The sequence below is a fragment of the Protopterus annectens genome, chromosome 10.part0 (assembly GCF_019279795.1).
Source record: "Protopterus annectens isolate FY-2018-M chromosome 10.part0, PAN1.0, whole genome shotgun sequence".
Classification (NCBI taxonomy): domain Eukaryota; kingdom Metazoa; phylum Chordata; order Ceratodontiformes; family Protopteridae; genus Protopterus; species Protopterus annectens.
In genome coordinates, this window is record NC_056744.1 from 1164494565 (window position 1) to 1164506287 (window position 11723).

At 42.1% G+C, this 11723-nt stretch overlaps 1 protein-coding gene across 2 annotated transcripts in view; it reads right to left on the reverse strand.

The window, feature by feature from the left end:
• LRRC41 (leucine rich repeat containing 41) overlaps positions 1 to 11723 on the reverse strand; it is a 600929-nt gene that overhangs the window by 374629 nt on the left and 214577 nt on the right. For both annotated transcript variants that reach the window (XM_044085906.1, XM_044085905.1), the window contains one exon: positions 3045 to 4368. In XM_044085906.1, coding sequence (XP_043941841.1) covers positions 3045 to 4368 — 1324 coding nt within the window. The remainder of the gene's footprint in view (positions 1 to 3044; positions 4369 to 11723) is intronic.

The following is an 11723-nucleotide window of genomic DNA, read 5'->3' on the forward strand; positions in this document are numbered from 1 at the left end:
AACCAAGGTGTTTTTCTAGTGACAGCAGTGATGTCCAAGCTGTTGGTTTAACTCCTGATGGTGGAGTTCTAAATCCTTACCAGGATGACCATTAACTGGGGTGCAGCAGAAAGTTCTGATGAAAGCAAAATTGCTGAGACTGTATGTATGGCCTCCTCCAAAACTGCAGTGAAAGGTTCTTGAGAAATAGCATATAGTATGGTTTCTGCTATGATATAATGAATTCATTTTGCTGATTTTTAAATTAAATATATGTACATTTTAAACCAGTGACTGCATTACTTTAATTTTTATCACTGTTGGTTCACAGCTGTTTTTGCTGGATTCGAGCTTATAGGTTGCAAGACATTATGGTGGGACAATTGGTTGGGGACACATGGCTGAACTGCAGTTCTGCTGCACAGACATGTCTATAGCAAATTCACTGAGGGCAAAGAGAAGCTCGCAGCTAGAATAACCAAGTGCAGGGGGTTGACAAAGTCCATGGCCCGCCATCACCCTAAGTAGAGCAGATAGTATGGCTGGCTCCCACTGCATGTGCCTGGTGGGCATGCCTGTTGAACAGAAAATGCAGTTTCCATGCCTTTACTACTGTGTCAGGGGAAGTGTGTTGTGCTTGGTATACAGTACATGCTTACATTACTACAACCTGAAGTGGTGTGCATCAGCATGGAAAAATCCTGTACATTGCTGAAGTCATGCTTGTACTCCAATTTGTGTTAAAGGTGATGGTCCCTGTTTTGTTCATGCTGCAGCATAGTAAGAAATTCAGTGAGATGTAGAAGTAGGCCAGCCTAGTAACATTTTCAGCCACTGGTGTCAGACCTCCACTTGGTTTTTCTTTTGTGCAAGATTTAGGCTGGGCAGGTTACTCACGTATTTAGTTCCCTACCCCTGCACTTCATTATTTCAGCTATGGGCATGGAACTTTGAACCTCTCTGCATGCACATGGAATTTACTTTAGCAAAGTTTTGCTGTGATAGAACTGTAGCTCAGCCACGTGGCCCCAACTAATTGTCCCTGCAAGGAAAAGCCTCATAACCTAGAAGCCCGTACCCATTTTTGTTAATGTTTTGAGACGTAGCAGTATGTGTACGGATAAAGTACTTTTGTTTGCTATGTATGGAAAGAAATTAGTGAACAATATGGATCTGTTTGAAAATTAGGCATATATATGTAACTAGGAATAAGCTGTTTCTCACACATAGTTAGGTACACAAACACCCACAGAGAATTGCTTTTGTGCAAGGACTTAAAATTTGGTGCATTGTTTACATTTTTCTGCATGTAATTTGACTTTTTTTTTCCCCTGAAGAAAATGCAGTATGTAGGACTGGTATGTAGTGCAGTTTACGAAAGATCAAAGACTTATTCCTCAAACTATTTGGAGGGTGATACAGACATAGAGGGTGGAATGATGATACTGTGCAAAGTAGAAATATGGGAATGATGGGAATGATGTATGAAGTATGCAGAGTTATTGTGTTAAAGCTCCATGTGTGTTTGTGTGTGTGTGTGGGGGGGGGGGGTTGCACATCACAACTAACATTCATATCTTGGTGAATATGCCTGAAAACACTACAAAAATGAGTATTTCAACAAAAAGAAAAATACACCACTCATTCTATTTTTAAAAATAAATTGTAAGAAGCATGAGGCTACCAACAGTACAACACACAGATAATAACCTAATTCACCACTGCACAAACTTAATGTTAAATCCTTGAAATGTAGTGATGCATAAAATAGTTAAATTCTAGTACAATACTGATTAGATTACAAAATTGAATGTGAACATGAAACACAAGAAAAAATAAAGAGCATGTCTCTGAAAAAAAAAAAACTTGCCAAGCTACAACATTTTCCACTTTACTCTAGCACTGTTTACCTAACAGCTAATAAATAAATAATTCCAACAAAAAAAACACATAGCAGTTACCACTATGTTTAATAAAGCTACTACTGCAACACATTCAAAAATAAAACCAGAACACTATAAAAAATTGAGAGAAATCACTTAATAGTAAGTAAAGGAATATTCTCTTACCCATGGTAGGTAGTGGCTCCTGAGCTGGTATAGTTAGGATCATGGGGGAGGAAGAGGAGGGTTCCTATTAAATGAGTGGACGCATTCTTTCGAATGCGTCTTAATTGAACTTGAAAGCACAAAAAGGCAAAATAGAGAAAAAGCATTTAAGTAAATTCTTTCCCTGGGAAAGAAATTGCTTGGTCACTTCCGTTACTTTGCCATTTTCGTGAATGTAGTGCGATCTTGGAGTTGGTATATTTAAGTAGGGGGTGTGTGGGGGGCAAAGCTACCCACTTTATGCAATGTTTTACAATTTTTTTTTTTTTGTGGAACAGCGATTTTTTTCCCTTGGAAAAAATCGCTGTTCTAACCGTTTGAGATTGCAAGCTTTTGCTTACATGGGTTTGATAAATCATCGTTTGCTTTTTTAAGCATTGGATGATTTAACATAGACCTCTAGAGCACTTTTATGTATTTTAAGGTAGACATTTGTGTACTATCAACATTATTTTGTGACGTTTTAAAATGCAATATTTCTGCACTCTAGGTTTTGATATGGATCTGGTACACAGTACAGACGTTATGGGAACAAAGCACATACTAGCATGTAGCTTTCACAGATCAGTGACTCAATGACTACACTGGATTACCACTACATAGCTGTTCAGAAAGGCAGTATTGGCTCTCTACTGTCTGCACCAGGTTTGAGTCTGCTTCCTGTACTTGTTGACGAGTTCCTGCAATTTTTCACTCTATGGCTGAAAACTAGCATACTTTAATGCCTAACATACTTTATCACATTAAAAAAGTCATCTCAAAACGGTATGCCCACACCTGGCACCTATGCTGTCCTTGAGGAGATGCCAGCAAAGTACAAACACATACTAAAGAGTTAAAGTGGAACAATTATTAAAAACTACAAAAAAAAATATGCAGGCTTACTGAAAGGTCTTAGCTGCTTCAGAAACTGACAAAATGAAGCCAGTCACACTATCGGTACTTTTGTTTACTAACCATTGTAGGTCAAAATCAGTTTTTCTAAGCTAATCCAGGAACTAAGCAGATTGCGTAGTACTTGACATGAATAACTCGACAGACGGACAGAATGAATTTCGAGAACAGTCATACTCCTCCAGCATGGTCGTGCACCCAATACAGGATACGAAATGCCTGAAGCTGCAGCTTCACTCCTGCAAGAAGTAGCAAACTTGCTCCAAATTGGCCAGTCAATGCTGTTCCCCAAGGAATGCTTGGTTTTCTCTACTCTTTCCTTGCTAGAAATTGCAAAAACAAAATCAAAAAGATCTTCTGCATCTGTGTTTGAGGATTCTGACCTGGTGGAAAAAGAATTCTGGCAATCTATCTGTTGATGTTTGGGGGATCCTTTGCATGCATTGTGCAGCTGAGCATTTTCTGGGAAAATGTCTGACTCTTCATTATTTGAACTTAGTTTAAGTAAATCAGAAGTTATTGAGCAATCTGTACTGCAACTACTTACTACCTTTGGCAAGTTACAGTTTGGTTCACTTGGGATTTCTGGATCCACAGTACTATTTTGTACATGAGCTGGTGGCTCAGCAGTTGGTAAATTAGTATCCAAATATCCCAATCTACTGTTATCCCAATATTCTTTATCTGTAAAACTATGAGACTCAAAAAGAAGTTTGCTACTAGAGTCTCGCAGGTGTTTATTGCCCAGTTTACTGCTACTGAGGTTGCAGTCAGACAGGCCTGAAGTCAAAAGAACTGGTCCTTCCACCTCAGATGCATTAACACTGCAGCTATCAGTGCTGTATCCATTCTTTGAATCTTCCAAATGAAAAATGTTTTTGGTGTTTCTAGCTGAACAGTCTGCATCTCGCAATGATTCAGTGCTGCTGTCCTGTCCATTTGTGCACAGACTGCATTCATGATTTGAACTTTTGTTATTAAAAAATGGCATGTGTCCTGCACTCATCTGCATAATTATAGCTAAAAGGTCAGACCTTGGCAATGGCCATGAAAACAGAGATACTTTTTTCACTGCACCATGATGAATGAGGCGATGAAGTAAATATATCAAAGATTCTTGCTCAACATTATCGAGTGAACGTAGATTACTAAATTTCAAAGTTTCCACTGTCCTAGACAGAATTTCCAGAACATGTTGATTTTTGCTAGCTATGAGCTCTCCCTGAAGCTTATTCTGTACATTCAGCTGGGTAATGTGTCTTGAACAGAGGACAAGAGGACAAAAGTTTGAGTCATTCAGGCGGTAGTCCTTCAGCAATTCCAGGGAACCAAGAAGGGTAGCATAAAAGAAACTTTCCAAGAATTTCTGTTTCCAACATTTTACAGCCTACAACAGAAATAAAACATTTATAATGTTAAAAAAATGTGTTTTCCATACTTAAAAATATGTCCATCTCTCACATTCCAGGATCTCTGCCAACTTTAATTAACTTACTAAAAGCCATATTCTAAGTAAAAGTATAATTTTGCACTCTTAATGCAAATATTACATTGTATGTGAGAATGTTTCCAAATGAACACATTGAATTGTATTCCTAGAAAAAATTTTTTCATAATAAATCTGTTAATCAACTTACGCATACAACAGCTTTGCTGACCAGCTATCACATAAAAACAGAGGAATAAATTGTTATTAACTACTCACTAAATAAAAGAAGAGACAATAACCTGTCACATAGGGTAGCCTGCAGTACCCCACAAAAATATGCAGTGTCTTTACAGCCATTTTACTCTCTTTCATTCTTAATGTGTTGGGGAAGCACTGTAGACCACACATCCATTCTTCCACCCACAGATATCCAGTTTATCTTAAGGACCCACAAGCATTCCTAGGACAGACCCCCCCCCCCCAAAAAAAAAAAAGAAGTAAAAACAAATAAATAATCCTTCTATAGCATGATCTGGGCGTACTCTTGGGTATACTCTCAGTAGGCCTGGTCCAGAACAATTTTAAAGGAAAACACCCAGGGAATAGATTTGCAAGACATATGAACTACCTTGTTAACCTAAAGCTGCATCAAGCTCTACTTTGAGCCTCTCCAGGACCAGCAACAGAATTATTCTGTCAAAGAAGTCAGGTGATCCTCTGGGTGGAGAAACGCACAGTTATGTACACTTACCATAAATGTAGATGTTTGAGTGTATTCACTGTTGCAGTCATTACATTTGGGTTATCTGCTTGCAGGTAGCCCTCAGTCGGCCTGATTATCAAAGTCTTGGGTCCTGCGTCGGTTGCGGTCTCATCTTCCATGATGTCAGGTAGTCAGGGGTATAAAGCATGCAACCCACTCCATTACATCAGTTTTTCTTGCCCCAGATGTCAGGTGCCCCCATAATGGGAAGCAATTATATACAAGGTTACACCTCCAACAAAAAGCAAATACACCAGAAAGCTTAAGTATAGTAAGCAAGAAGAAAGGTATAGCCAATAGAAGTCAGGGGGCTGGAGGGAGGATAACCAGGACTGCAACAGTGAATACACTTGCACATCTACATTTATGGTAAGTGTACACAACTGTACTATGTTCTTCGTGTTTCACTGTTGCAGTCATTACATTTGGGAAGATTCCCAAAGCTAAGGAAGGGAGGAGGCAGTTAGAGAGCATTAGGACCAGCTATTAGGCCCTGCAAGACTGCAGTGGCAAAACCAGCTCTGGATTTAGAAAAAATTGGCAAGTGGTAATGCTTGGTGAAGGTATGTACAGAACTCCAAGTAGCAGCTTCTAGGATGTCCCTGGTAGGGACACCTCTGAGAAAGGCTGTAGAAGTAGATGCAGCCCTGGTGGAATGGGGTGTTATCCCCTGTGGGGTAGATTTTCCTTGGTGCTTACAGCACAAATGAATGCAATGGCCTATCCACTTAGAAATGGTTTGCTTTGAAATGGTCTTACCCTCTGCCCATGCAGCAAAGGCAACTAGCAACTGTTGTTCAGAATTCCTGAGAGGCTTAGTCCTGTCCAAGTAAAATCTAAGTTGTCTGTGCACATCCAAGGAATGCAGAATTCATTCCCCTTTGTTCTGTGGATTAGAAAAGAAAGTTGGCAAATTAATGGACTGATTAAGAGCCACACTGGATATCACCTTGGGCATAAAGGAAGGATTGGTCCTGAGGGACACCCTGTCTGCATGAAAGATGATGAAAGGTTCCACTGCCATGAGGGCCTGTAATTCAGACACCCTTCTTGCTGAAGTGATGGCTAGAAGGAAGGCTGTTTTCAAAGAAAGGAATTTCAACTCTGCAGTTACAGCTGGCTCAAAAGGAGGTAGTGTGAGCTTTTCCAATACAAAGTTAAGGTCCCAGGCAGGAGTAGGCGCTCTCCTGGGTGGTATTAAATTTTTGGCCCCTCTGAGAAATTGTTTCAGTAAGGGGTGAGAGAAGAGGGGTGGGTTCAGTATTATAATGCACTGAAATGGCTGACGCATGAATTTTAATGGAGGAGAAGAAAAGGCCCTTTTCAAGCATCTCTGTTAAGTATTGAAGAATATGTAGTAAACTGGGCACAGCTGTGCCCATCCCCTGAGTCTGGCTCAAAGAACAGAATCTTTTCCACTTGTCAGCATAGGATTTTCTCGTACTAGGCCTCCTTGCCTCCAGGATGACATCTAGCACTTGCTTGCTGAGGGATGGTATAGGAGAACTCAGGTAATTAGCCAGGCTGCCAGGTTCAGGGTTTGAGGCTGGGGGTGCAGGATCTGGCCCGCCTGTTGGGACAGCAGGGAAGGAGTCTGAGGCAGGTGCCATGGTTCCAGTAGCGACAGAATGCGCAAGAGGGGGTACCAGTGTTGGTGTGGCCAGTCTGGTGGAATGAGAATTGTCCTTGGTTTGTCCTGTTTGATCTTTAGTAGAACCTTCGAAAGGAGAGGCAGAGGAAGAAAGGCATAAACTGAGATGCTTTAGAGGTGAAGGTCAGGGCATCCATTTTCCAAGCTGATCTGTGGGGAGTCCTTGTGCAGAATTTGTGCAACTGGTAGTTCTGAGGGGAGGCAAAGAGGTCTATTTCTGGGCTCCTCCATTTGTTTCTCAAAATGTTGAATATCTTTGGTTCCAGTTTCCACTCATGTGGGTCCATGAGATTTCTGCTTAGGACATCTGCCAGTGTATTTAGCTTGCCTGACAGGAATTGAGCTTGTAGGTGCACATGGTAGCTCAAGGCTGTGTTGCAGAGCCATGGCTAGTCTGCAGAGAGGGTATGAGTGGGTTCCCCCCTGCTTATTTGTGTGCCACATAACAGTGGTGTTGTCCATCTTTACCAATAATTGTCCTGGAAGAATGTGGTCCTCGAAGGCTGTCAGAGAATTCTGTACAGCTAACATTTCTTTTTGATTGATATGTAGGTTCATTAGACTTGGGTTCCATTTGCCCTGAATGAACTGCCCTGCCAAGTGAGCCCCCCCATGCATAGTCTGATGTGTCTGTTGTTATGGTTTGGGCGGCAGGGGGTACAGTGAATGGCAGTCCTTTGTTGTGGTGGTAGGCCTCTGCCCACCAAAGGAACTCTGTCTTTATACAAGGAATGATAGGAATCTTTGATTCCAGGTCCTGTGAATGTTGACACCATAAGCTTTTTAGATACCGTTGTAGTTTCCTCATATGCAGTTTTGCATATGGAATTAGTAAAATGCAAGAGGCCATGAACCCAAAGGCTTGCAGTATTTTCCTTGCAGATAGCTGGGTCTTTGTGGCCAGTAGTTTGAAGAAGACTGTCAAATATACTTGTTTCTCTGGCGTAAGGTAGGCCATCTGGGAAGTTGTATTCAAGCTTGCTCCCAGGAATACAATTTGTTGGCAGGGTACTAGGTGTGATTTCTTTTCATTTATGGTGTACCCCAGTGAGGTAAGCAGTTTCTTTACAAATGCCAGATGGTTTAATAGTATGTCTGGCTTTATGCCTGAATTAAACAATCGTCCAGGTATGGGTATATTTGAATATTTCTTTGCCTGCAGAATGCAATGACTGGCGCTAGGCACTTTGAGAATACCCTGGGTGCAGTAGATAAGCCAAAGGGCAGTGCAGAGAACCGATAGTGCATGTAGCCTGCTCTGAAGCGTAGGTATTTTCTGCAAGATTTCCTTATTGGGATGTGCAGGTAAGCTTCCTTTAGAATCAATGTTGCCATTCAGGCATTTTTGCCTAGCATGGGAAGCAGCTGATGAAGAGTTAGCATTTTGAATTTTGGGATTACCAAAAAGGTGTTTAGGATAGACAGGTAAAGGATAGGACGCCAGGAATTGTCTTTTCTGGGTACCAGGAAATGTCTTGAGTAAAAACCTTGCCCCCATTCCTCTTCTGGGACAGGCTGAATAGCCCTGATACTTAGAAGAGAGAGACCCTGCTGTTGAGCCTCTGCCCACTGATTTGGGGGTAGGTCTGGCCAACCGTTTGGGGTTGGTAAGGAGTGGAAGTGGAATCTGTATCCTTGGGAAACTACATTTAAAACCCATTTGTCTTGGGTAACGAGTTCCCAGGTTTTTGCATTCAGGGCGATCTTTCCCCCTAAAGGAGAAGTCAGGTGGGCAGGGCTCGGAAGGTTTAAGGTTAAGTCATTGCAACAGTTTACCATAGGGGGGGGGTGTCTTACTACTTCCAGCTTTGGAAGTGGGAGCCCCCCACTGCTTAGGCCTATGAGTACCTTGAGACTGAAGCCTGGGTGGTCTGCTGGACCTGGGCTTGGACTGAGAAGGCCTGGAAGAGACAGGAAAGGACCAATTCTTAGAAGGCCAGTGCCTACTAAATCTGGGAGGCTGTACTTGTAGGAAATCTTTAACAGTTTGCACAGATTTAGCTTTTTCCTCCATCTTTTTAAGTACTTCTTCTGCTTTGTTGCCAAACAGGCGGCCTTGGTTTAAGGGAGCATCCAGTACTTTAGCTTTAACATGATCTGGCAAAGTTTGCTCCTTAAGCCAAGCATGCCTTCTAAGTACAGACCCAGTGACAGCAGCCCTGCAAGATGCCTCTAAGGAATCAAAACCACACTGCAAAGTATGTTTACCAACTTGTTCCGCAGAATGCATTAAATCCTGTAATTCTTTATTTTCAGCACAGTCAGGAATCAACATCATTTTCTGTTTAAGTATCCAATAATATGCTGCTGATACTTTAACATATGAAACTGGCAGTTTAAGGCCCTAATGGCCAAAGTAGCAGAAGTGTATACCTTCTTACCCCATCTGTCCAGGGCCCTGGAATCTCTATCAGAGGGGGTAAGGTTTTTGTTAGTAGTAGCTTTAATGCCTTTGGGTCCCTGTGAAATGGTCTCTGGATCCGCAGTAGGATTTTTGAAGAGGAACTTGTGAGAGTCAGGTACTCTATAATACCTGTCAGGTTTCCTGGGAACAGGAGGTAAAGTGTCAGGGGTCAGGCTAGATTCCAAGAAGGCATCATCTACACAATGTCCAGTACAGGAGGGACAGCTAAAGGCCTGTGCTGAGGTAGGAGTAAGAATTCCCTAAGCCTCTTTTTGGAGTCAGAGTAATCCTGGCTTTCCCAGCGGAAATGCTCCCTGACAGTATGCAAGGTTTCACCAAAAGAGAAATCTTCTGGAGGGGAAGCAGAGGGAATGGAGTCCTCTGCATCAGAATCCTCAAAGGTAGATAAGGGCAAATCCTGGTCATCAGAAGAAACAGAAATTTCAGAATCCTGATCAGAAGAATCAGAAGGAAAATCAGTTCTAGGTCTCTAAGAGGGAGAAGGGTAGCTTCCCCTGATTATAATAATAAGGTCTTCAGCCATTCTTATCATTTGCTTTTTTGGCATAGGGGCCTGACCATGTGGTCTGGGCATCGGATTTTTAGGCGTGGATTGAATTTTAGGCCTTGAAGAAGAAGATGGCATCGGTTTGACATGCAAGTCAGTAGGCCTGAATATACCCTCAGAAACCGGTGCCTGCACAGCGGCTCCGGACCCATCCAAGGTACAAACATCCGCAGGTTCCATAGTCGAAGAAGCATCACGTGGCATACCAGACTCCGAATGGGTCTCAGGAGAGGCCTGTGAATCTGAAGTAGCAGGTATCAGGGGCTGCGAAAGCGCCTCACTGAGTAATGGCGAACTGGCGACTAGCTTAACGGAAGCATCGTCGGCAGCTTTTGGACCTATGTGGTCTGTCTCTGTCTTTATCTTAACGTTTTTTTCAGAATTTCGGTAGTCGGATGGCTTACTGAAGCCATTTCTGGATAACTGAACTGAGTATCAAAATAGTTAGATGCGAAAATGAACAGACGACGAATAGTTCAAGGATTGAATAAGGCACAAAACCGACAGCAAGGGACGTCGTGGTCTGGGCCTAAGCAAGGAATGCACTATGAATTAAAATCTTTATGAGGTATTTGCTTTCCACAATTAATGCAATTGTTAACTTTTACTGACATCGGTTTAGAGCAATAAAAAGGATCCCCAATGGGGTACTTAGCTTTTTTGAAGACTTCAGATGTGAAACTCGAAAAAGAAAATTTCAGGAGTCGGCCGACTGGCACTGCGAACTGCTTCTGCTTCGGGCACCACACAGCAAGAAAGAATGATGTAATGGCGTCAGCTGCATGCTTTATACCCCTGATTACCTGACGTCATGGAAGACAAGACAGCAGCCGACGCAGGACCCAAGACTTTGATAATCAGGCTGACTAAGGGCTACCTGCAAGCAAATAACACAAAAGGACTGCAACAGTGAAACACGAAGAACATCCTGATTTCCACCACCTGAACCTTTGCTCTTCTTGTTTCAGTCACTACCCAGATCTTATGACCACATGCAAGGTGTAGGCTGACCAGAAAAGTAAGACATTTCTCCAAACATCCAGCTCCTGCTGTATCACAACACACCAGTATCATATATGTAAGATTACTGTTTATAGACCACTGACAGTACTGTAAAAATTGTTTCAAATCACCTTCAAATCACCACATCACTTGAGTGGTAGGACACAAAGGATTGTGCAAAAGTGACTAATGGAGTACCACAGTGGTCTGTTTTGAGTTCAGTGGTCTTCAGAGTGCTTATCTCACACATGCCCTAGAGAGATCAAAGAACAGCATTAACCTCTTTTGCTGATAGCAAAAAAGACAGATGTAGTGGAGACTCAGGGTGGACAGTCTAAAATAAGGGTTTGGAAAAGAAGAGCAAGTGAACAGAAAGGTGGTACCCAAGTTTTGTGTTTGTGGTAATGCTGGAATGGTGTTTGTGACATGGTAGTTAAGGATCACTGCAAGCACTTGCAAATTAGTGCACTTCAGCCATGATAACCTTGGTGCAAATTATTAGCAGAGAAGAGTGAAAATGATACCAACAAAGTATGGAGGAAAAGGTAATGATGACACATGGAAGGGACCACAAAGAACAGAGTGTAAGGAAGGGGCAAAAACATATACAATAAAGGGGTGTATCTTCAGTGGGACAGACTCCAGAAGCAAAGAGGTAAACTTTCAACTCTATAGTGCCTTAACAAGACCACACCTTCACTACTGCACACATGCTAGAAGAAATCCAGAGGAATGCTACCAGAAGAATCTAAAGAATGGAGGGAAAGAGATATGACCAAATGGTGGAAGAACAAACTTTTCTCACAGAGACCTAGAAGAGACATTGGGGACATGATATTTTTACAAAGATTATGTCAAGGAGATGTGAGGTGGTCATTCTGAACAGGAAAGTTAGAGGGGAGGTGAAAGGGGGGTAGAAACATCA